The sequence below is a fragment of the Aythya fuligula genome, chromosome Z (genome assembly GCF_009819795.1).
Source record: "Aythya fuligula isolate bAytFul2 chromosome Z, bAytFul2.pri, whole genome shotgun sequence".
Lineage (NCBI taxonomy): Eukaryota > Metazoa > Chordata > Aves > Anseriformes > Anatidae > Aythya > Aythya fuligula.
The window spans coordinates 62,858,566-62,885,198 of record NC_045593.1 but is presented as its reverse complement, the minus strand read 5'-3'; the positions used below and the strand labels follow the sequence as shown (position 1 = coordinate 62,885,198).

General features: G+C 43.6%; 1 protein-coding gene across 1 annotated transcript in view; it reads left to right on the top strand.

Annotated features, from left to right (window-relative positions):
• The first annotated feature begins 4,756 nt into the window (after positions 1-4,756).
• The window catches only part of MCC (MCC regulator of WNT signaling pathway), a 209,939-nt gene continuing 188,062 nt past the window's right edge, over positions 4,757-26,633 (top strand). The window contains exon 1 of the mRNA XM_032205497.1: positions 4,757-4,890. Coding sequence (XP_032061388.1) covers positions 4,757-4,890 — 134 coding nt within the window. The remainder of the gene's footprint in view (positions 4,891-26,633) is intronic.

The following is a 26,633-nucleotide window of genomic DNA, read 5'->3' as shown; positions in this document are numbered from 1 at the left end:
AAAACAACCATAAAAATTCTCATCAAAAAAGTTATTTTTCCTTTGAAAATACAGTTCTGATGAATTTGTTATCCAGCCTTGCTTGATAATACCCCACAGTAAGGGCTGTATGAGAGTACTATTTCTAGCGGAGGGAAGTCCAATGCGTGTGATGTGAGATGGATATAAATGAAGTAATGTGAGAAGGATAATACACTGACTGTAGACACCGAGATTTTGATGACAATTTAACTGGCAATTTCTTTGCTAAGCCACAGTTCTGTTGGTGCCAAAAGCACTTTGCTGTATATGTGGTTGTTTTAAATAATATTTGTTTAAAATAATGCTCATTTAAATTCACATTATATGTCTGCTCCTTTCAATTTCATTAATGTGAAAACTGATGAACAGAGATAGTCTTTATGTGAAGCCTAGTGGAATCAAGGATAATCTCTCCTTTGATGCCACTAGGCATTTGTTTCAATCCTTGTCTATGTCAAAAACTTCCTTCTGAATACCTAAGTAGTTGCAGCAATTCGAACAGCTAAACCCTGGATCTACATAACAGCAGCAAGAGAGATATGCATTTCAAAGTTGATAGGAAAGAAAAAAAAAAAGGTTTGTATTAACGTTCCCTAATTAAAATAATTTTTACTTAGGAAAATAACATTTATTTAGCTGTTATGTAGGTCATTGATACAGACAGATTTTGCTAAGGTGCATAGATGTGGGCATGCCATCCACATCTTGTTAGTGTGGTATACATGCACAGAGTCATTAGATGATGAAGTGACTGCGTGAGGCACTGTACATGTTGCAGAGACACCTAAACACCTGTACATACAATCAACAGCTCCAAATATCATTTTACTGAGTCCATTTGGTGAGGTTATGTCAGAGCTGTGAGGACACAGCCAGACCTGTGTGTCCCTGCCCAGGCCCATGCCACCATGTCACCGGGGCTCCAGCTCCCCCAGCCCTGCCCAGCCATGGCCCTGCCCAACCAGGCCCAACCCAGAACCGTCTTCAGGCCTGGCCTTGGCCCAGATAGTTGCCCTTCATTAATTGCTCTAAAACTGTTTTCCATAATACTTGTAATGTGCTCCTAATACATTACTTTTACCACTCTCTTGGAATTCAATGCCTTTTCTTCATTTAGGAGAGATAATGGTACATGAAACACAGATATCTGGTCCAAGTGTGCCAGACCTGGCACTACTTCCCAGCTGTTCCTGCTCTATTCTCTCATCATTCTATCCTTGTCTGAATAATGAACTAACTGGTAACTCTCAAGTGGGGTGTGCTTATAAATGTGGCCTGAGGTGCTGCCATGGTGTTAAAGAAAATGGGAATCATAAAGCCACTTGTCCCTCTTGCCCCATTGCCATTAATTGGCTGAGACTAGGTCAGAACATTGTTGTCCCATCACTGAAGTGTAGTCCAGGGCCTAATTACTGAGTACAGCTACAAATAAACATGGGCAGCAAGTTAGCTTATGTCAGCTAATAGCCTGCCAGATCGCACTGTCTATATGGAGGTGTCAGTCAGTTTACAGGGGAACACTTGTTATCTAGGTATTTCATGGAGAAACATGGAGCTGTAGAGCACGTGTTTGGCACAAGCAGAAAAGGGCTGGATGTGGTATTTAGGAAATGGTAAGGGATGGTATTCCAGGGAATTGCACTCTGGTTGCTAAGAAAATTCTCCACTGCAAACCCTGGCTATCTTACTTAAAGGAATATTTACTAAATTAAAACTACTGCTCACTGCTTGAAATCTTAAGTTGTCAGATGTTTTGCTTGTTGGTTTTGAGGGACATTAGACTGCTGTAGCTGAAAGCTATGTAACAGGATTATTTTTTCTTTTTTAGTCATGTGATTTTGTCAGCTTTTTAGTTACCTTGCCTGTTCTCTTGTGCAAAACCAGCTGTAGCTAAACTTCAAGACATATACAATTATTTTATTTCTCTATTTTTCAGTATTCAACCCAAGATAGCTGTGACTTTCAGATAACACCTAAACCTAAAACTCCTGTCGATTTGGTACAAGTCTTATGAGTCCAGCATGTCTTGAAATCAGGTAGCCCATGCTATTTAGAGATCTCAGACTTTGTGTACAAAAGTATTGTAGAATGCAACCAGTACTGGTGCAGTCTTCTTACTAGTTTTTGCAACGACTGTCAGGTATATTTTTGCATTTGAGTTTGGAAGGCAGGGCGTTATGGAAAGCTGACTGTAGAAAATAACCTAGTATTGAAAAACCATGGATTCATTTAACTTAAGTGAAAAGAGAAACAGGAAAAAAAAACCTGACAGATGAGATCCTCTATTTCAAAAAGAAAATCCACAAAATCCCGAGAAATATCAAGCCTGTTTTCCAAGAGGGGATAGGGAGCAGTATGGAGGTCTTACTCCTTGCATCCTTCTTTGTTCCCTGTTCATAACTTCCTGAACACCACTCACCCATTCCACCAGGTACAGTGAGGATGCAGTTCAGGAAGAATCCTACCATCTACTGCAGACCATGTTCCCTGTTTTAAGCATGGTTTTGCCATGTGAAATTCATATTGTTGGCTAGAGGAGTGGACTGACACATAACTCACAGCAGGCATAAGAAGTCTGGGGGTGGGGAGCTTGCCTACAGCTTGGCATGCTGCTTCCCAGCTGATGTAATATGTCTTCCTAGTAAAAGCTAGATTTGGACCATGATACAAAACAGTAAGTTCAGCTGGCTTTACTGTCTTATGTGGTATGCCACAGCTATGATAACAGCTGTTCCTATCAGCCAGGAGGAACTGGTGTTACTGATTTTTGTATGGAAAAACTACTGTACTAGGTTGTCCTGGGGCTTACCTTGAAAATACAAACATTAACTGCAGCTTTGATCCCCCGGAATGGTAAAAGCTGGCAGGAAAAAAAAAAAAAAAAAAAAAAAAAAAAACAACTCAATGGATAAATAACCAAATCAAAAACATCATTAGCAGGGAGCAAGAGAGAATATAAGGAATGGATGAATTCCTGACCAGCAAAGAAGGCTACCGCATGAAACACATGGATAAAATAAGACCAAAAGATATAGTGCCAAGTGGGAAATACGGCTGTATTAGAAAAATTGGGTGGATTAGTTTAAAGAAAGAAAAAGGTAATAACTGGATAACTGTAAGGCCTGGCAGATTATCTACTGCTCAGACAGATAACAATAGGACAAGAGGGAATGGTTTTAAACTAAAAGAGGGGAGATTAAGACCAGATGTAGGGAGGAAATTCTTCTCTCTGAGGGTGGATGGGCACTGGAACAGGCTGTCCAGAGAAGCTGTGGATACCCCATCACTGGAGGTGTTCAAGGCCAGGCTGGATGGGGCCCTGGGCAACCTGACCTAGTGGGTGGTGTGCCTGCCTATTGCAGGGGGGGGGGGGTGGAACTGGATGGTCTTTAAGGTTCCTTTCCACCTAAACCATTCTATGATTCTACAATAGCACTGGTATGGAGGGAGGTCACTGATGGAGATTCTTATTGCTGTTGGTTGGATCCAGTCTTGTTTCATTGGTATTGGTGGCTTTGTCGGGAAACACTGTTTTAGGAGTCTAAATGGTTAGGAATTTTAATTCTCATCAGAAGTCTATGCAGTATTTTCAGAATGCGTGCAAGACTTCTTGCTACTGGGATCTGGCTTAAGAAAATGGTCTTATGACTACCCAGCAGATGCAGTCCTCAATGTGAATCACACAGCTGCAACAAGCAACCAGTCTCACACATGAACATCCTACATATGACTGAGAAAGAGCACCTGCTGGGACCAAGAGTGAGATCGTTGCAGGTCAGAAGATGGAACAAGACGTAAATCTTCAAAGACAGAACCCTACAGTATGAAGGAATGAGGATATAATACTTGCAATATTCCCTGCTTCCATTCTCTTGAAAGGGTATGGAAATGTGTTGGCCTGGTGCACTGGTCATCCAGGAAGCCCCATGTGGGCAAGGAAAATTAGAAAAACTGAAGAGAATGAGAATATGACAGTGAGTGCATGCATGTTTGTACTTGCAAGTAGTTCTAGCTAATAAAACACCACGGAGACTCTTTGACTTGTAACGGCTTAGTTAAAATACAATAAATATTAACAATGGAACAACTGCCATCAGCTATTATACTTGAAAGCAGCTGTATAACACGAAGAGTTTGATAACTTTGCTGGCTTTACATATTCACCAGACATCGTCAATGTTATGTGGGAAGAAATGTCTGTCTTCAAAGAATGAAGTACGGAGAGTAACATACGGTAGTGCAGAAAAAAGGTGTGCCCTTAGAAACAAGAGTTGGCTGGTTCTCAATTGTATTGCCAACAGGGATGAACGACAGCGTTGCTACTGCGTGTGCTGATGGCGCGCGGGTCCTCTTCACACCTGTAAGAAAAAAAAAAAAAAAAAAAAAAAAAAAAAGGGGCTGATTAAAACTTAACCAGGCATTGAAAAGGACACTTACTGCAGGAAATAAGAGATGAACGCACGCTAAGTTTGGCACCCAAGTGTGTTTTTTCTCCGCAGCTCCGTGCCGGCGCGCACAGCCCGCCAGCTGCTCCGCGGGTGGGGAGCAGCGGGCACGCGCCTGGGCTCGGCGGGGCCGGGGGCGCGCGGCGGGGGCGCGCGGCGGGGCTCCCCGCCCCCGAGCCGGCTTTGTGCTGCCGCCCGCCCGCGGCCCCGGCCGCCTCCCCTCCCCTCCCTCCCCTCCCCTCCTCTCTTCCTCCTCCTCCTCCTCCTCCTCCTGGGGAGCCGCGCGCGTGATGGCGGCAGCCGCCGTGGCGGAGGCGAGCAGCGGCGGCAGCAGCAGCAGCGACACGTCCAGCACGGGCGAGGAGGAGCGCATGAGGCGCCTCTTCCAGACCTGCGACGGCGACGGGGACGGCTTCATCAGCAGGTAGCGGGGCGGCGGGCGCCGCAACTTCTCCCAACTTTACACCCGCAGCCCGGCGGCCGTGCCCGTGCCCACACCGGGCCGGGCCGGGCCGGGCTGGGCTGGATCCTCCGCCCCGCTCCGCCCCGCCCCGCTCCGCCCTGACGGCGCCCTGACGGCCGGGGCGGGGCGGGGCGGCCGGTGCCGGCCGTTGGCGGCCGTTGGCTCCTGAGGCGAGGGCCGGGGGTCGCCTCGCCTCGCCTCGCCTCACCCAGCCCAGCCCAGCCCGTGCGGGTCCCCGAGTTAGTTTCTTGATCGTGGCCCAAAGCCGTGGATTTCTGTCAGTGGTGGGCTGGCACAGTTGGGGTGGGCGTCTGGAAGCGCACCACAATCAAGTGTTGTGTTGCCTGGAGTTAGCGGCAGCGCGTTTCGCTCAGGGTTGGGCTTAGCTGGAAGGGTGTTTCTGGGACTAGTGCCCTGGTCTCGCAGCAAAACTGTAAAAACGTTGAACTTCAGAACATTATATTCGTAAGAGCTCGTGGGAACTTGCGTTTTCAAAATCTTGTGTTAGCTGCGATTAGTGAGTGCCTGTGGAGAGCCAGCTCAGAGCGAGGGAGTTTCCAAGTTTGTCACTAACCTGAAACCTGAGGGTATGGCCCTGGGGAAGGGCTAAGTAAACTCCAGCCCTCCCTGTCCTCTCTGTGGAACCAGAAAGTTGTTGAAAATCTCTAACAGCTGGCAGTCACTTAAAAATAAAACTTACGCGTCATGATATTTCTTATCTAAACAGCTCCCAAAACGCTTTTTTTTTCCCCCAGTCTGGTCATTATTTTGACAGTTGTGGTTATGAAAGGTAAACTTTGAAAATCTATGCTTTCTAACCAGCGTGTTAAGATCACTTCTCTTTCCATTTGTTTACTGTCCTCATGGAAATTATTCCAATGTCTGAAAACTTTGTACGTTGGCTTAAAGCATACACAGCCTCCTCTGAGCACACTCTCTGATCTGCACTTTGATGCTTTCCTGTAATGTAAACTCTACTGAGTTTTGTATATTTGTATTTTAAAGCACTTACTGGGAGAATGTTGATGCCGTTGTGCTTCGTACAGACAGCTGAGAGATGCTAGCATGACATAAACCACTCACACTTCAGATTGACTTTTGTTACCTTTCCTAAGTTTCTTTCCAACTAGTATTATGTGTATGTCAGAACACGTTTCTGAATGCTGCTTGAGCTACACTTCTGAAAGCTTTGAGGACTAAAGGACATATCTGAGGCACTGGATTTCAGTAGCAAACAGAAATACAGCTCAGAGGATAGCTGAATACCCTTCTGGAGACAGTGGGTCTGTTGTTCAGAGCTGGTAATGCCTTGCTTCATAAGGGAGTTGTGCCTTCAACGTGAAATTGGTAAGGCCTTGATCAGAATGTTGTGTCATAAATTGTCTTGCCTCAAATTTCCCTATTTGCAAGAAAGTAATGAATGAATACTTAACAAATGATCTTTGACATGAGAGGGAGTAATTTCTTCTTGACTTCATTAGCAAGCCTAGGTAATCAGTCTTGTAAATGCAATGCGTTCCTTACTTTATGTAGTGTCTCCGCTTCTCTTATGATCTATTTGATGGCAATGGCTTATGCACAAGCAGACTGACTCAGTGTTTTTTAAATAAATTTATAGTATATGCCACCACAGTCTTGAAGACAGTTTGTTCAGGTTCATGGGCACGCAGCATCCCTATGATATAGTGACTTTTTGTCAATGTTTATAATCTTAGTGTTTGGGTAATTGCATCTTTTTTAATGTAGTAAATTAAAACGAAATACACTTTTGCAGTAAACTTAATCTTGCCATTCTGTGCATACTGTTTGTCTTGCTACTTCTTTTTCTTCTCTGTACAGGCCAGTTGGTTGATTTTCCTGTTCCCTTTTGCCCTGTTTCCATGGTCTTCCCTTTACTTGTGGAAACTGGTGTTTTCCATCTTTGAGGGCAATGATATCTTTGTTGCTTTCCTTGTAGCCCCAGCAGAAATGGTAAGCTGACCTCTGCGCGTTACTTGTGCCTTTTACAGCAGGTTAAATGTTGCAATAAAAGCCTGGGCATCTGTAGGAGGAGCTGAAAACAAGAAGCTGGCACTGTAAAATTGGCTGCTTCCTTGTGGACTGGAACTGTTCTACAGCCTCTTAATAGTTTGAGCCTCTTCAGAACTTAATTATTTTCAATGCAGTGGGATCAAAATATGCAGTTTTGCAGCTGTTACTCAACATAAGTTGTTGTAGCTTTCAAAATGAGTATCCCTTCCGTTCTGCTTACAGGGCTGAAGCTTACTCATTCGTTTGCACAATGAACGCAGCGATTTGTTTATAAGACATCTTTCTCTCCTATTCTGGAGTTGTTATGGAAGAGATTTTTATTCTTGAAGCAAAGGCAGGCACTTTGTATGCGTGTTTATTTAGTTCATTTTGCATGAGGAAAAGAGCTGTTTGCATTGCTAATGAAGTTATATGGTGTCTCAGCTGTGGAAATGCTTTGTTGTGCATCAAACTGTAAACCTTTTTAAATAATAGCAGGGAAATAGAGGCACACAGATGGAGAGGAGGAGCATGTCCTGAGATACTGATTAATTTTCCTGCTCTTACCTGAGATACTGATTGTGTTCGAGGGTCTAAATAGTTAGGATGATATGAGAGTGTGATTGTTATGTGTGTATTGGTTGTTGGTGTTTATAACCGAGAACAAGCTGGATGATGGGGCATGAAATGCTTTGCCTGTGTCAGTCTCCGTATGTTGCATTTGACATATGAACATTGAAGTTTTGCAACATCTAGTTGTAAAAAAGTATTATTAAAACACCAAAGCTCTAACTTGTTGGTTTGTAGTCAAATGGTTTTTGTTCCCTTTGGGAGAAATAGTAGTTAAGTAATTATTTTAGTATCTCACAAGTGCTTGGTATCTTTCTAATACCTCAGCAAGAGGTAACTATACCACTAAAAACATATGCAAAACAGTCCATGATTAAGACTGGATTTTGAACACTTATTATCAGCTGAGTCAGCCTTGCTTGGAGCAGAAGGCAGCTTTAAGCTGTTTAGAGCAAAACTTAATTTTTGCAGCTGTAGGTGGATTGTGTTTTTATTAACAAAGAGCTGTTAACTGAAAAAAAAATGTAATTGTATTCATTTGTTGAGCTTCTGTTTACTTTGAGGAGCTTTGGACTCTGATGCTATGGTTATTTAGCTTCAGGGGGTTGGTGCCTTGGGGAGGATATAGGGTGGCATAGAGTAGAATAGAATATGTGCTGCTATTTAAAAAAAGTAACTTTTATTTTAATATTAGCATATATGGTGGCACATATAGCCTTGGTGGTTGTCAGTAAGGAAAGTGAGACCTTGCTCAGTTTTTACAGGTGTTGGGCTTCTTAAATGCCTTTATTAGAAACTTAAATGCCTTTATTATGTATGGCGGGTACTAAACATCCATTTAGAATAATGAATTTCACCTTTATGGCAGAAGTCACTGAGTTTTCAGGTTATTCTGTTGGAACGCTACATGGTGTAAAATTACGGTAACTTTAAACAACTTATTTCCTGCACATTCAAAAAATTGCAGCTATGAGCTATGGAGATAATGGGTGAAGAAAAAATAATTAAGTTACAAATATATGCTAATTTTCTGCATTTAAATGTTTAAATGCAGAATAATAATTTTTAGGGTTATGCAGCAGAAAGTCAAAACTAGTGTTTAATTCAGAAAGAGAAATTTCATTATTATATTAAGAGTAATCAAGTTCTACTTGTACAGTTTGACAACATTTTAATCTGCATAAATTTTTTATGTTGTGCTCAATGTGTTACTGAAATCTCTGATAATGAAGTGAGATGTTTAAAAAAAACCCACAAACCTGCTGACTTCGTTTTGAGCTTGTGCAGCCCATTAAAAAGACTTGCTGAATGAAAGAGTTCCCCCTTTGACAGTCCTTTTCTGAAGTAGGTAAAAGAAGCTTGTTGGATTTGATGTATTATGTGAATGGTTTTAGTGGTACATAGCTTTGGGAACTAACAAGCTTTCCAATAGCAATCCGATGCTTCCCTTTCTAGTAGGTGCAGTTGTTGGGGCTTTCCCAATCTTCTTGTTCTCTGAGTATATTTTGTTAACCACTTCAGTCTTTTTCTGCTTCTGGTGGCCACATGCTGTTGGAAACAACAAAAAAAGTCTTTCAAGAAGACTTAGATTGCCTTCTACTACCTCAGAGTGGGCTGAACTTTTTCCTGGTTATAGTGTAGTAGCAGAAAATTTGTCCTGTTGAGCTCGACTTGGTGGGTCTTCAGGAGAGAACATATATAAAACAAAACTATAAAGTGACTTGCGGAAAGCTGACTCCACAGTCAGTCCCGCCAAAGTCGTGCACACCTGATGCGGCAACTTGCCTCGGCTATATGCAGGAAAGAGTTACATATGCATGAAGTTTCACAGTACGCCTATACATGTTCATAACCTGTCCCCAGTTCGTATTAAAATTAGCTCCAAGGAGTCATTTCCATAAACTCCTCCCATCTGCGCTTGCGCAGTGTGTTCTGGTGGTGGGTGCCGGGGGTCGTGGGGATGAAGATTGATGACTCTTCCTTGTCACCGCTCCTTGACCTCTTGTCTCTGCGCAGACTCAGTTGCTCCTTGGCTCTTACCCATCCCCAGGACCAGTTTCTTCCAGTTTCTTAAGACAGGCTCACACTCTAATTAGCAGACTGACCTTGATAAGGGGCCCAAGGCTTCTTGCTTTAGTTAATTTGCACAATGCACCACAGCACTAAGCAGCATCCCAGTTTAATGCCGTCAGTGCTCTATCGCTGCTTGATAAGATTCTCTTAACTCCCTCTCTCAGTCCCCCCTGTTCTAAAAAGTTAGTAAATTCTTTTATTGTATTCTCCTAACTCCCTCTCTCAAAAGTAGCAAAGCTGTCAGTAATTTCTTTGTTTAAAAGTAGTATGAAAGTTACTTTTTTTCTCTGAAACAACCTTCTGCTATTCCCTTTTTTACTCTCCACTTTAAAAATAAGTAATTACTGCAAAGTGTTTGAAATGAATTTAGATAACGTTTTTCAAGCCTGTAGTCTGACTTTACTTTTTGCAGCTTATTGAAGGGAATACATCCTACTTTAGGCTATTGCTCCATATGAAGCCACGAATTGCATCCATGCGGAGCATTGTCAGAGATCTTGATGAAGCATCATTTGTTTTAAAATTCATCTATAAATTGGAGGGAGTGATCTGAATGTCACAGAATATGAATAAATGATGAGTTCAGAACTCTGCTGCACACCATTATGATGGGGTGGGGGAGGAAACAAACAAACAAACAAACAAAAAAGAAGCTACTGGTGTAGGGTAAATCATGATGAACTTCTGAACGGTCCTGTAAATAACACAGGTAAATGAAATAAGTGTGAAGTATTTAACACCGGTATTTAGTGAGAACTAAATGGATAAATGCAGAGATCCAAATTCTCAATAGGTTAACTGCTACTGTTTTACTAGAGATGAAGAAAACTGAGGTTTGGTCCAGTGTTACTGCTGGCTTCTCTCTGTTGCTTCTACTCAGTGGACAGAGGTGCACTGTGTTAACAGTGTTAAGGTAAAACATGTATTGCTTCCAGGAGAGCTGACTGCAGCACAGCAAGGTTATAAGGTACATAACGAGTATACCTTCTGCGTGGCCAGAAAGTTTCCAGACTCCTACTTCCTGCTGTGTATTTCTGAGTGTTGCAATTAAAAGATTACCAGTGCTGGTGAGAGTTCTCAAGTACACAGTTCTGTTGACGAGAAAAAAAGTCCTTTTTTCCTCAAAGGTTGTACTTAATAAAGCAGTTTTTACAGTGGTAGTGACAAGAAACCATACAGTAAAGAAAACATAAGCAGACTCTTCCTGTCATTGTATTTTCTTTCTTTAACTTCTGATAATGGTCTCATGTGGTTGAACTGTTTTCCCTTCACAGATGACCTCAGGCAAAGGTGAGCAGAGGCACTTGTATGGTTATAATAGGGACTTGGAGTATAATGTTGAAGTGATGCCTCTTCTGAAACTAGCCTAATATATAGACTTCGCAAAAATATCTGAACAAAGAGCTGTTTTGTCATTTGCTCCATATATACACAAGTCACTTGTTGGAGACTTAATTTATAGACAGGTTTGTCAAAGATCTTTATCAACTTCTTTTGTTGTTCAAGGCGTGATGTTTTATGTATTCTACATGCAGTTCTTCAGCCCTGTGGTGGTATAACATAATTTTTACCTGCAAGATGCTTGTTACTGAGTCCATGCAAATATTGTCGGTGAGGAGCTCTCAAAATTTAATTTGGACATGAGTTAACACTTTGCATGTAGGTGCTTTCTAGCCCCTTCGGGCTATTCTCTGCTGGTTGGAAACAGCATAAGGAACAAAATGCGTAAGTAGAACCTGCTAAGTGCTCATCAGTGAGCAGACTAGGGAGCAATACAGCCATATGTCCCGGAAGCAAGGCTTTTAAAAGTAATTATGTAACTGAAATTAAAAAAAAAAAAAAAAAAGACTTGTGAGAAAAGGTAATATTACTCTGCTAGTTTTGCCACCTTCGTCCATCTGATTAAAAAGGGAATATTATGTGGAAACACTCTGCAGATATCATCAAGGACAACTCTTTAGTCCTTGCATTCTTTCTGGCTCTTCTGCATATTGTTGGGTCATTCTTACCATCATGAAGTTTGTAATGTTGTTATACCCCAGTTCAAGATGTTCTTCTCACTTGAGATCTGGACTATTTGCTCTGTGTTTTCTTGAACCACAACATTTTAGGAATTACCACAAAAATTGCCTGAGCCTTTTTGAAATTTACTTTGCTCTTGCCCTATTTTATTTGTTTTTCCCTGTGTGTCTTGAAAATAGTTTCATCTCCCAAGTACTGTTCCTAGACTTAATATTATTCTTCATCCATCTCCATTAGGAAGGTGCTTAAGGGACTGTGAAGCAGAACAGGTAATGGAAAGAGTGCTTTTATACAGTTGAAGCACAATACTGTATGTCAAATAAGATGGTGAGTTAGAAGCACTGTACTGTTTTTTACATAGATGTACTCCATTTTCTCTGTTTCCTTTGCAGCTTGCCTTAGTCATTGGTTCCAAAGTTAAATAGAATTTAGTGGGTTTTTATTCTGTTTGTCCTCCATAGGTCCTCTTAGAGCATCACATCTTAAAAAAGGAGTAAATTATGGGGGAAATGTGAGGGACAGATATAGACAAAAAGCCAGAGGAACACTGTGCATGCTTAGTTTGGGCTGCAGAAAAATTATCCCTTTGTTAAATATTATGTCTAGCAACCATACCAAGAATTAACATTCACTAAAGGCTTACACATTTCAAAGTCTGTATTTGTTACCATTAATAAACAGAGGAATATATTCAAACTTGAGTTTTCTGAACCTTTTATATTTTAGCATTAGGTAGCTGTCCAATTTCTATGTAAACATCAGACTCATGAAGAAGGGGTATAGTAAGACAATTTAGCTGGAGCTACTCAGGTTTTAATGTTAGTGTGTTTTACACAGCTTATTCCATTTTTCTTTCTCATTGGCATTAGTAACTTGTGAAAACTGACTTAAGTATAACTCTCAGGCTTTATGTTAAATGGTTTTATTGTATTCTTTTTCTTTGAAGCTTCATGTCCAGATAGATTGTAACATTGAAAAACTGAGCAATATGCTCAGTTTGTTGAACTTTTTGATGTCTTTGAATGAACATTACCATTAAGTTAACTGACAAGTGCTGAAGCTAGTTCTTACTTTATTCATTTTAATGAATTTTTTACTAATACTGTGTTATTGGGGTTATTACCATAATAGAATTGAACCTCCCTTTAAAGTCAATAATTTGTGCCTTTTGTGGCCCTGGAGGGAAAAAAAAAAAAAAAAAGTAGAGCAACTGTCATCTTTTTATTGTGCTTTGCTGGGTTTCTTGATGGCCATTCTGAAATAGTAAAATTTTACTAATATACTTGTGACTGGTCCCTCAGCTTCTGACCTCAGTAATACGTTTAGAATAACTTCACACTATTTTATAAGGGAAATGGCTATTCACTGTGACCAAGCTGGTTGTGTGTCAGTCCCCTTCCCCTCCTCATGAGACCTTGAAGGTCCTGCACACTTGACGAACTTCTCCCCCTCCATACCAGCCTCAAGGTTGCTGGGCGCCAGGCTGACTTCCTCAGTTCTTAGCAGCCTTGAAGATCCCAGGCACATGGCCAGCCAGGTTCTGATGACCCCGTCAGAGAACAGGGAAACATAACAGCATACAGAGTGCTGTCTATAAAATCAAGCTGCTACAAGTTGTAGGCAGGACTTGGATCAGATCTGCTGCAGGACGGCAAAACCAGTGATCCTCCAGTATCTGGGGACATTCCACTGTTGCCTGCTTCCTCAGAGTGTTGAGTGAGTGACTGGTATTCTCTTGCGTGTTTCAAGTCCAGAATATGATTGTTATATTGTGTGCCAGGTATTGAGATTTGACCCAATTTGCAGAGGGCCTGGGTGATTAGAACAAGCACATTAAGAGACCGTAAACTAAGTTGTGCTATGAATTTTTGTGGTATGCTACTTGTAAAATCCTGGAATAGAATTGTTTGGTTGGAAGGGACAAACAAAGATCTTCAAGTACAAATGCAAAAATCTGTGCTAAGCTTATTCTGATCATAAAATCCTCTGCTCTGCTGATCACAAAATTATGTTGAATAATAAAGCTCTAATTGTCACTACAACTTTGTGCTGTTGTCATTCTGCCCAGGATCGCCAAAAGAACTTGTATGTCCTTACAGCATCGGGGACAATACTCTTCTCTAGGCTCATAGCAAGCAGGTAGCCTTACAAGGTGTTTTGGTACCTAGTCCTTTTGGCAAATCCGTAGCCCTGTGGTTATAGCACAGAGATCAGTGGTGTCTATTTCAGCAGTAGTATTGAGACTTCAGTAAATACTTGAATAGGTCCTACTGATGATTGCCATCTTCCTCTGCTCGTGACAAGCAGGGTTGCTGGCATCCTTAGCCAGAGCGACTTTCTAAATGTATTCAGTGTTAGGTTGCCAAATTCTGTAGCTGAAAAGTAATGGATAAGCTGACTGTTCTGGGATGCACTTGTGTCCTGGTTTCAGTTAGCACAGAATTAATTTTCTTCCTAGTAGCTGGTGGAATGCTGTGTTTTGGCTTAGAATGAGAAGAGTGCTGATAACACCCCGATGTTTTAATTGTTGCAGAGCAGTGCTTATACTAAGCCAAGGACATCTCAGCCTTTGCTCTGTCCTGCCAACGGGCAGGCTGGGGGGTGCAGTAAGAGCTGGGAGGGGACAGACCCAGGACAGGTGACCCAAACTAGCCAAAGGGGTATTCCATACCATCTGACGTCATGCTAAACAATATATAGGGGTGGCTAGCCGGGGGGAGGGGGCCGGACTGCTCGGGGTTAGGCTGGGCATCGGTCAGCGGGTGGTGAGCAATTGCATTGTGCATCACTTGTTTGTACATACTATTATTACTTTCGTATTATCACCATTGTATCATCATTATTATTATTATTATTATTATTTTCCTGTCTTATTAAACTGTCTTTATCTCAACTCACGGGCTTCACTTTCCATTTCTCTCCCCCGTCCCAGAGAGGGAGGGGGGAGGGTGAGCGAACGGCTGCGTGGTGTTTAGCTGCCAGCCGGGTTAAACCACGACAGTCTTTTTGGCGCCCAACGTGGGGCACGAAAGGTTGAGATAACGGCAGATCTGACCAGAGTGTGTTAAACTAAAATTGGTATAAGTATTAGACCTGCTTAATAGTCACTTGTCATAATGCTGATTGCTTTAATCTCAACTGTGCTGCGCCTGTTTTCCAAATTGAGTATTATAGCACGTTATTTTCCGTATGTGCTCTCTGTCATGTTGTTTATCCTCTCCGGGCCCTGGTTTCAGACCATTATGGTACTGTGTGTTGTATCAGTGGCTTATGAGATGATGAAATATCTGGCCATGACTCTAACCTGGTATTTGTACTCAGTAACATCTTCGATTCTATACTTTGGAAACTGTATTTTGGAAACTATTAGCAATTGTATCTGTTGCCTTTTTTCATTAGGGAGTCAATCTGTGGAGGGGAAAGGGGAAGATAATTTTTCTTACTTGATCACTCTCCCTTTCTCCTTCACCACCCCTGTACCCTCCTTGATCACTCTCCCTTCCTCCTTCACCACCCTCTTATCCTCCGAGTTTATTACAATAGCTCTCCAAGATATTGAATATCCTTGGGATACTCAGACCAGCATAGTCCTGTTGTTCTGCCTCCTGAATGCACTTCAGGTTCTGCTTAAAGTTAAACAACTACTTAGGAAGCTCATCCGGAGATCTGCCCGGAGGCAGTATAGTTGTGGGTGGCAGGGAGTATGGGAGGATATGGGCAGGCATCTAGACCAGTTGGCACCCCCAGTGTTTTGGAAATTCACCCCTGAACAAGTGCAAAATCCTCAAAAACTGGCAGAATGCTTGAATAAAAGGTGTCGCGATTCGGGAAGTTCCAAAGTAACACAAATCATTGTAACATGCTGGGGCCTGGCTTACGCCTATCGAGCTGCCATGGATACTGCTATCAACTTAGTGACAGACCCTGCGGCCACTCCAAGTCCCGTGACAGATCCAACGGCCACTGTGACCCCTACGGTGGACTCTGCAGCCGCTCCAGTCCCAGCTTCTGCAGATGCTCCAGTCCCAGCTTCTGCAGATGCTCCAGTCCCAGCTCCTGCAGCCGCTCCAGTCCCAGCTCCTGCAGCCGCTCCAGTCCCAGTTCCTGAAGCCGCCCCAGTCCCAGCTCCTGAAGCCGCCCCAGTCCCAGTTCCTGCAGTCGCTCCAGTTCCAGCTCCGGCCGCTACTCCAGTCCCAGTTCCTGCAACTGCTCCAGTCCCAGCTCCTGAAGCTGCTCCAGCTCCAGCTCCTGAAGCCGCTCCAGCTCCAGCTCCTGCAGCTGCTCCAGTCCCAGTTCCTGCAGTCGCTCCAGTTCCAGCTCCGGCCGCTACTCCAGTCCCAGTTCCTGCAACTGCTCCAGTCCCAGCTCCTGAAGCCGCTCCAGCTCCAGCTCCTGAAGCCGCTCCAGCTCCAGCTCCTACTGCTGCTCCAGTCCCAGCTCCTGCAACTGCTCCAGCTCCAGCTCCAGCTCCTGTAGCCGCTACAGCTCCGGTTCCTGCAACTGCTCCAGCTCCTGTAGCCGCTCCAGCTCCTGTGGCCGTGTCAGAGAAACGAGCTGTAGCAGTGCAAGTTGACCCTGCAGAGGGCATTCCAACCCCTGTGGCAGACCCTGTAACAAAGTCAGAGAAACGAGCAGTAGCAGTGCAAGCTGCCCCTGTAGAGAAGGTGAAAATATGGTATAGAAATTCAAGTCGTTTAGAACGCAGAGAGTCTTCTGCCAATCCAGGTAAGGCTTCTGCCAAAACTAAGTATAGAGATGACGAAGATGATGACGACGCTGGGCCGTCAAGGATTCAGGAGGAGGAAGATGAGGATGCCGAAAGAGCAACAGTAACTACCCGAAGCCTAAACGAGCGCGAGCTACGAGATGTGCGAAAAGATTTTGGTCGCTGTATAGGTGAGCAGCTTGTCACCTGGCTGCTCCGGTGCTGGGACTCTGGAGCCAATTGTGTGGAATTAGACGGCAGGGAAGCCAAGCGGCTGGGATCCCTTGCTCGAGACGCCGGCATTGACAAAGCAATTGCAGATGGAGCACGACCCACCAGCCTCTGGAGGCGTCTCCTCTCAGCTGTGAGGGAAAGGTATCCCTTCAAGGAAGATATTTTATGTCTACCAGGCAAGTGGACCACTATGGAGAAGGGAATCCAGTACCTGAGGGAATTAGCCGTACGGGAAGTGATTTATGAGGATCCAGACCTCAAACAAACATCCACAGATCCAGATGAAGTCAAGTGTACACGACCCATGTGGCGGAAGTTTGTACGGAGTGCACCATCATCATATGCCAGCTCATTGGCAATAATGGCCTGGAAAGAGGATGAGGAACCCACAGTGGGTGAAGCGGCTAAACAACTCCGGCAGTACGAAGAAAGTCTCTCCTCTTCCTTACAGGCCTGCGTCTCAGCTGTGGAGAAACTTTCTGAAAAGGTTCACCAACTTGAAGAGAATCTATTGTCCTCCCCACCTGAACCAACCAGTGCCCACCGACCAAAGGAGAACACTTGGGAGAAACTTTCTGAAAAGGTTCACCAACTTGAAGAGAGATTATTCTCCTTCGCACCTGTACAAAGCAGTGTCTCAGCTGTCAGGGGTAGGCGTTCACCCACACAAGGAAGACGATATGGTGGGTACTCACCCCGTGCCACCCTGTGGTTTTACTTACGAGACCATGGAGAGGACATGAGAAAGTGGGATGGAAAATCTACCGCGACCCTAGAGGCACGGGTACGTGAGTTGCAAAAGAAAACAATCAGGAAAAAGGGATTCTCCGAAAAGTTTGCTGCTCCAACTTCCAGCAGACAGTCCTTCAAACACAGAAACGAGGAAGATTCTGACCAGGATTAGGGGGGCCCTGCCTCCAGCCAGGGGGAGGAAAGGGACAATCGAGTTTATTGGACTGTGTGGATTCGATGGCCTGGCACATCACGCGCACAGAAGTATAAGGCTTTAGTAGACACCGGTGCACAATGTACTATAATGCCATCGAGCTATAAAGGACCAGAGCCCATCTATATTTGTGGAGTGACAGGGGGATCTCAGCAGTTGACTGTATTGGAGGCTGAAGTGAGTCTGACTGGGAATGAGTGGGAAAAGCACCGCATTGTGACTGGTCCGGATGCTCCATGTATCCTTGGCATAGACTATCTTAGAAGAGGATACTGCAAGGACCCAAAAGGGTTCCGGTGGGCTTTTGGTATTGCTGCCTTAGAGACAGAGGGCATTAAACAATTATCTACCTTGCCTGGTCTCTCAGAGGACCCTTCTGTTGTGGGGTTGCTGAGGGTCGAAGAACAGCAAGTGCCAATTGCTACCACAACTGTGCACCGGCGGCAATATCGCACCAACCGAGACTCCCTGATTCCCATCCATAAGCTAATTCGTCAATTGGAGAGCCAAGGAGTGATCAGCAAGACTCATTCACCTTTCAATAGTCCCATATGGCCAGTGCGAAAGTCTAATGGCGAGTGGAGACTAACAGTGGACTATCGCGGCCTGAACGAAGTCACGCCACCACTGAGTGCTGCAGTGCCGGACATGCTGGAACTTCAGTATGAACTTGAATCGAAGGCAGCCAAGTGGTACGCCACAATTGATATCGCTAATGCATTTTTCTCCATCCCCCTAGCAGCAGAGTGCAGGCCACAATTTGCCTTCACTTGGAGGGGAGTCCAATATACCTGGAATAGGCTGCCCCAGGGGTGGAAACACAGCCCTACCATTTGCCATGGGCTGATCCAGTCTGCACTAGAGCAGGGGGAAGCTCCTGAACACCTGCAGTACATCGATGACATTATTGTGTGGGGTGACACAGCAGAGGAAGTTTTCGAGAAAGGGAAGAAAATAGTCCAAATCCTTCTGAAAGCCGGTTTTGCCATAAAACAAAATAAAGTCAAAGGACCTGCACGGGAGATCCAGTTTTTAGGAATAAAATGGCAAGATGGACGTCGTCAAATCCCAATGGATGTGATCAACAAAATAACAGCTATGTCTCCACCAACTAACAAAAAAGAAACACAGACTTTCCTAGGTGTTGTGGGGTTTTGGAGAATGCACATCCCAAATTACAGTCTGATTGTAAACCCACTCTACCAAGTAACTCGTAAGAAGAATGAGTTTGAATGGGGCCCTGAACAACGACAAGCCTTTGAACAAATCAAGCAGGAAATAGTCCATGCAGTAGCCCTTGGGCCAGTTCGAACAGGACCAGATGTAAAGAATGTGCTCTACACTGCAGCCGGGGAGAACGGCCCCACCTGGAGCCTCTGGCAGAAAGAACCTGGGGAAACTCGAGGTCGGCCTCTGGGGTTTTGGAGTCGGGGATACAGAGGATCTGAGGCCCGCTATACTCCAACTGAAAAGGAGATATTGGCAGCATATGAAGGAGTTCGATCTGCTTCGGAGGTGGTCGGTACTGAAGCGCAGCTCCTCCTAGCACCCCGATTACCGGTACTAGGCTGGATGTTCAAGGGAAGGGTCCCCTCTACGCATCATGCAACTGATGCTACATGGAGCAAGTGGGTTGCACTGATTACTCAGCGGGCTCGAATAGGAAACCCCAGTCGCCCAGGAATATTGGAAGTGATCATGGACTGGCCAGAAGGCAAATACTTTGGGATATCATCAGAGGAGGAGGTGGGTCGTGCTGAAGAAGCCCCACTGTACAACCAGTTGCCAGAGAATGAAAAGAAATATGCCCTGTTCACTGATGGGTCCTGTCGTATTGTGGGGAAGCATCGGAGATGGAAGGCTGCTGTATGGAGTCCTACGCGACGAGTTGCAGAAGCTGCTGAGGGAGAAGGTGAATCGAGTCAGTTTGCAGAAGTGAAAGCCATTCAGCTGGCTTTAGACATTGCTGAACGAGAAAAATGGCCAGTTCTCTATCTCTACACCGATTCATGGATGGTAGCAAATGCCCTGTGGGGATGGTTACAGCAATGGAAGCAAAACAACTGGCAGCGTAGGGGCAAACCTATCTGGGCTGCTGCATTGTGGCAAGATATTGCTGCTCGGGTAGAGAACCTGGCTGTGAAAGTACGCCACGTAGATGCTCATGTGCCCAAGAATCGGGCTACTGAAGAACATCAAAACAACCAGCAGGTGGATCAGGCTGCTAAGATTGAAGTAGCTCAGGTGGACCTGGATTGGCAGCATAAAGGTGAATTATTTATAGCCCGATGGGCCCATGACACCTCAGGCCATCAAGGTAGAGATGCAACATACAGATGGGCTCGTGATCGAGGGGTGGACTTGACCATGGACGCTATAGCACAGGTTATTCATGACTGTGAAACATGTGCTGCAATCAAGCAAGCCAAACGGTCAAAGCCTCTTTGGTATGGAGGACGATGGCTGAAATATAAATATGGAGAGGCCTGGCAGATTGATTACATCACACTCCCTCAAACTCGCAATGGCAAGCGCCACGTACTTACAATGGTGGAAGCAACCACCGGATGGCTGGAAACATATCCTGTGCCTCATGCTACCGCCCGGAACACCATCCTGGGCCTTGAAAAGCAAGTCCTATGGCGACATGGCACCCCAGAAAGAATAGAATCAGACAATGGGACTCACTTCCGAAACAACCTTATAGACACTTGGGCCAAAGAACATGGTATTGAATGGGTGTATCACATCCCCTATCATGCACCAGCCTCCGGGAAAGTTGAACGATACAATGGCCTGTTAAAGACTACCTTGAAAGCAATGGGCGCTGGGACGTTCAAAAACTGGGATACGCATTTGGCAAAGGCCACCTGGTTAGTCAATACTAGGGGATCTACCAACCGAGCTGGACCTGCCCAATCAAACCTGTTACGTACTGTAGATGGGGATAAAGTTCCTGTAGTGCATGTAAAAAATATGCTGGGTAAAACAGTCTGGGCTACTCCTGCCTCAGGAAAAGGCAAACCTATTCGTGGAATTGTTTTCGCTCAGGGACCTGGATATACTTGGTGGGTAATGCAAAAGAACGGAGAGGTCCGGTGTGTACCTCAAGGAGATTTAATACTGGGTGAGAATAGCCCATGAACTGAATTGCACCATGTTAAATAGTATATTATACTGTATATTATCACTACCATGATTACTATAGGTGACTAATTAGAATGTATGGAAAAGAGTGTAACCTGAGCATGACATAAATGGTATGGAATAAGGGGTGGATAGATGTCCTGGTTTCAGTTAGCACAGAATTAATTTCTTCCTAGTAGCTGGTGGAATGCTGTGTTTTGGCTTAGAATGAGAAGAGTGCTGATAACACCCCGATGTTTTAATTGTTGCAGAGCAGTGCTTATACTAAGCCAAGGACATCTCAGCCTTTGCTCTGTCCTGCCAACGGGCAGGCTGGGGGGTGCAGTAAGAGCTGGGAGGGGACAGACCCAGGACAGGTGACCCAAACTAGCCAAAGGGGTATTCCATACCATCTGACGTCATGCTAAACAATATATAGGGGTGGCTAGCCGGGGGGAGGGGGCCGGACTGCTCGGGGTTAGGCTGGGCATCGGTCAGCGGGTGGTGAGCAATTGCATTGTGCATCACTTGTTTGTACATACTATTATTACTTTCGTATTATCACCATTGTATCATCATTATTATTATTATTATTATTATTTTCCTGTCTTATTAAACTGTCTTTATCTCAACTCACGGGCTTCACTTTCCATTTCTCTCCCCCGTCCCAGAGAGGGAGGGGGGAGGGTGAGCGAACGGCTGCGTGGTGTTTAGCTGCCAGCCGGGTTAAACCACGACAACTTGGATGAGAGAAGACTTCTTCTATGGAGCGGTTAACTCCTCCTGTTTCTTTATTTCCCTTTTTTGATGCAGTTTAAGGATACCATGCACAAATACTTTGCAGGGTATTGTGGATGGATTCTAAAACAATTAAAAAGTCTTTGTCTTGGATTTCAGAGGTAGGGTAATTAGTATCTGAAATTTCTTCAACAGGTTATGCATGTTTTGGCAGGGAGCAAGGGGCCTCACAGGATACTTGGACACAGGGCCTTTTTTTGCAAATACAAAGCCCTGAGCTAGGTGCCAGCATTCCTTATGAAATCAGTTGCAAAAAGTGGAGGTGTGTGGTTTTTGTTTGTTTGTTTGTTTGCTTTTATTTTATTATTATTTTTTTAAAGTAAATTTAAGGGCAGGATGCTGCTGAAGGAGTTGTTCCACGGTGTGCAGTCCTGAAATTTCACTTCTGTCTGCACTAGAATTTGTTCAGTGAGCGAGAGTGAAGAACTGCTCTGGCTGAAAACTAGCCCCATGAAAAAGTACTTTTTTTCTGGGCCAGGTAGTTCATGGTTGTGGCTTGTCATATGGCTCTGTTGGTCCTGGAGAGAGGCCAGAAACACTGGGGTTAGGATTTAGTTGTGATCCTTCTGGCAATGTCTGCTTGGTTGTTTTCAACACTGTTCAATCCAAATACTCTCAACTGAGAAACATCTTTAAAAGTTAATTCAAATCCAGAAAAACAACATGGTTTGAAAAACCACAAAACTGAGCAGAGGTTTTATTTGTACTCTTGTCACCTCTGCTCATAAATGAAAGAGATTAACTAGTCTAGTGCTCTGCCTAATTATATTTTTGAAAGGATGGGCTTGGAATGGCACCTGGAGAAAATCAGTTAAGCTGTGGATTCACAGCTTTTGAAACCTAATTTTTACTGTGAACACTCGTGCATCTCCAGAATAAATGGTACATATGTGGAGTATGTCCTGGAAGAATGACTATTCCCATACATGACTTCGTATATTAATTAACTGTAATTAACTGTAATGATCAGCTGTAATGAGCACATTTAATGTCTTATTTCTTCTGAGAGGTTTTTGTTTGTTTGTTTGTTTGTTTTCAGCGCTACTTTCTGAAATTTAATGGAACAGTATTCATGTAGCACTAGCAATAATTTATTCAATGAAATCCTTTACGCTATTTGTATGGGTAGGTAAGGTAACAAAGACCAGACTGCCCATGAATGAAATCTGTGCTCCTGGTAGTTATTACCCTGTGGTAGAGTCTGTAGGCTGAATTGATACTGTGTTTGTGCAAAATTTGAAACTGGTGAGCAGCACAAAGGAAAGCATAGAGTGGCAGAGGTTCTATTGACAGACCCTGCCTCTGTTGATAAATGGACCTTTGTTTGCCTGCAACAATTCCCTCTCCAGAGGTGACAGCCTTAGCTGAAAACGGGCATATTGCTCTCACGGGTTGTAAGATGCAGTTTGTGCTAACAGTGAGTGTTCAGAGTACACCACTTATTTCTAATAAGTAGAGAGTGCATTTGTTGTTCCTGCTACAAACAAAACATTTCATTTCTGGAGGTTCCTGTGAGAGATGGTTGGTCTTGTCCGCATCTAGTCTGAAGTGTAGCAGGGACCATGAAGCGACATACTGACTTGCAGAGAGCTTCCCCCTGCAGGAGAAGGATCGCCGTGGTGGGCTGTGCAGCGGTGGTATAGGCTGTGTGGCCAGAATAGTACTGTGAGAGGTTGCCAAGCCAGGGCACAGCTGTGAAGTAAAACCTTAGCTGGTTGAGTTAGGAATAAAGCTTATGTAGTTTGGGGGCTGGTTGGCAGTTAACCCTTCCTTCTTCCTGGTTCTGCTTAGCATGATGGAACCAGGACAGGTTGTTGAGTTTAATTGTGGACTTGTAGAACATACAGGGGAACATGCAAGGCAGAAATCTAAACTAGCAAGGAGTTTCAAGAGTAACAAAAATTATTCCAGAATATGTAAACAATAAGAGGAAAACCAAGGAAAGGGCACTCGGGAGGAAGCTGATAAGCTGTTGGTGGCTGATGCTGAGGGGTATCAGAAATTGTTTTGTTTGTCTCTGAGACTGAAAATACTAAATAGAGAGAGATGGTTCCTGCAAATAGGACTGATTACTACTACCTTGAAAGGCTAGAGGAAGAAAGAAGTTAGAGATATTTGGATTTATGTTTTAATTAGCTTTACTTGAAAAACTTGAGTTAAGGTTTGTAAAGACAGCCTCAGAACTATTTTGTGTTTTCATTTTTTCATTCTTGAGATCTTTCAGAAGATAAAAGTAACAGAAAATTGGGAAAGATAAAATGCTTATTTTCTTTAAAGTCATGTTGAGATGGGGATCAGTCTGTATACAGTGTATATCTGCCAGAATATGGATTTGTTAAGAATAAGTTGTATCAAACTATCAAACCCATATGATCTATCAGAAATCTCTTAGAAGAACTTAGTGGTGGAAGTGAAACGAGATGCCTTCTATCTTGTGCTTACCAAAGCTTTTGATGTTTTATGATACTGCTAGCAGTGCCAGAGAGAGGCTGCTTTTTTTTTTTTTTTTTTAATCCTGTACTTAGATCGTTAGATACCAATAGTTTATTTTACTAGAAGATTGTATCAAATTGAAATTCTAAGAATGGCTCAGGCCAGATCAGTACTGTTAAGGATTAATGATCTGGATGACATGATAACAAGTAAGCTTAATTAAATTTAAGATGGTACCAAGATAAGATTGCAGATATGCTGGAGGAGAGGACTGGAGACTAAATTGGTGTTGAGAAAATGGAGATACATCTTGAAAAAAAACAGGTGAGATAAAGTAAGGATAAGTGTGCAATAACACATTTGATGGTAAAAATATGGGATATGTAATTGAAGAAACACTGAGATTTATAGTAGGTCTCAAGTTAAATCAGAATTAGCGATAGTAAGATAGGACTTACGCTTTCAGCTTTTCTGCTCATTTTAGTGTGTGCTTTAAGACGATCTCTAGTTTTGCATGCCGTCATCCATCAAGTTGGTGGATCAGCTAGAGATAAGAGCAGCTCACCGAATATGATCAGAGACAGAAACTTCTTCAGTTCTTTACTCAAGAGAAGATGGGACATCAAGCAATGGGCTTCAAATATATAGTGACTGTTTTTACCTTATGTACTATGATTACAGAAAATAAATGGTTAACTTTTTTTTCTGAAATAGTGTTCTAAATTGCAATTGGGAAGTTTTAGGTTACACAACCTGTAGGAGAGGACATGGAAGCACTAGGACATTTGGAGCTTGTAGAAGCCTTAAGAATGGGTTAAAAAAACATCTGTCAGGGATAGCATGGATTTATTTATTCCTATCATTGGTACAAGGCTGGATAATTCTTCTTTGCGGCCTTTTGCATGTCCTCATCATGTGCTGTATTTCTGTAGGGTGACACTTCACTAATATAAGCTGTGTTCTGTTGACCTTTACACACCTGAGAGTGGAGCTCTGCACTGTTCCTCTTCAGATTTAAAACATCAACAAAATGTCCTTGCACTCCAAGCTTTTTCTTCACCTCTCCATGCTATTTCCCAGAATAGAGTCCTGCCTGCTTTCTTCCCTCCAAGCTCTTATGTCTCTGTTTGTTTGTTTGTTTGTTTGTTTTCTGAAGCTTCTCTGACTCTTATTTTCCCCTTAATTCCAGAGGAGCAGCTACATACCCTGGTACCCTGCTTTTGGCCCAGACTAGGAGAATAGATCATGTTTGAGAAAATAGGAGTGGTTGTTCTATAAAACAGTTTGAAGCAGTGTTGTGTTTCTTGTGCACAGGTTAATAAGTTCTGTCGTTAAAAAATGATGGCATGATGTGGTCAGTGCTGTGCTCCTCTGTTCCCTCCTTCCTTGCACAGGGTGTTTACCCCCTGCTGATAAGGCAGCCTAGCTTACTTCTGCAGCACTTTTCTTGTCTTATTTTTTGGCTTTTTTTTTTAGCTTTTTCTTTGAGTCATGTGTTTTCTCCACAACAAGAGCGTCATTGCTTGCCTTCTGCAGTTTATTTGCCGAGTTCTGCAATTTGGCTCTTGTGCTTATAGGATAATCCAGCGAATATGCAAGAACCCATATAGTGCCATATAGACTCTAAGCAGTAGCACAGAACCCAGTGGCTGTGGAATAAAAGCTTCCTTGCAGGACTCTAGTCTGTTTTGATTATTCTTTCTTTTTTTTTTTTTCCATTTGCTTTCAACTTTATGTTTATACTTTGCTTTCATCCTTTGAGATTTTGGAAGAAAAAATCCTCTAACCAGCAAATGTCAGACAACAATCTTATGTCTTCCCCAAGTTTTCATGTAGCCTGGGAAAGCATTATCATGAATTCCCTTCCTGATCACAATGAGATGTTAAAACTGAAGCCTTAGTGTGTGTTTTCAAATCCCAGCATCAATGGTATTGCTGCTTGGAATTTTAACTAGTGTGTCCAGCTAATGCCCTGGGTAACACAAGCCTGACTTCTGGTACTTATGACTCACTACAAATGTCAGTTTAGTTGAAAATGTCTCCTTTACAATCTTCTACCTTGTTCTGACGTAGACTTGATACAGTGAAAGGAGAGAGTATTGAGACAGTATAAAGTAAGTGGAACTTGACAGCCAAAATGATCAAGATATGTTACTGCGTGACGTTTATAAAATATTAGAACTGCTCAGGTTGGAAAGGACCTTGAATGATCGTCATGTCCAGCCTTTTGTGAGAAAAAAGAGCCAGATGTGACTAGCTAGCCCCCTGTCCAGTTGAACCTTGAAAACCTCCAGTGACAGGGACTCTGTCACATCCCTGGAGAGCTTGTTCCTGTGACTGATTGATTGTTCTTACTGTAAAGAAATTCCTTTCTTACATGAAGACAAAACCACTACCAGTGCAACCTGTGCTCATCACCTGTCTTCTGTCTTCCTCATGGCCTGCCTTTGGACCCTCTCCATGCTGTCCTTGTCATTGTATGGATTGTGGGGACAGAACTGGACACAATAATCAGGCATGGCCTGAGGAGCTCTGAGTGGAGGGGTTTGATTTGTCTTGGTTGCTCTAGCAGGACACTGCTGACTCTTGCTCAGCTCGTTGTCTGCCAGGACCCCCAGGTCCCTTCCAGCCAGGCTGATCCCCAGTCACACAGATCCTAGCCGGTACTCAGATCTTTGATTATGTTGTCCTTGCACTTGTCTTTGTTGAGTTTCAGACAGCTCTTGCTTGCCCCAGGTCTCTCCGTAAGGTAGCTCTCCATTCTGACGTGTCCATCTCACCACCTAC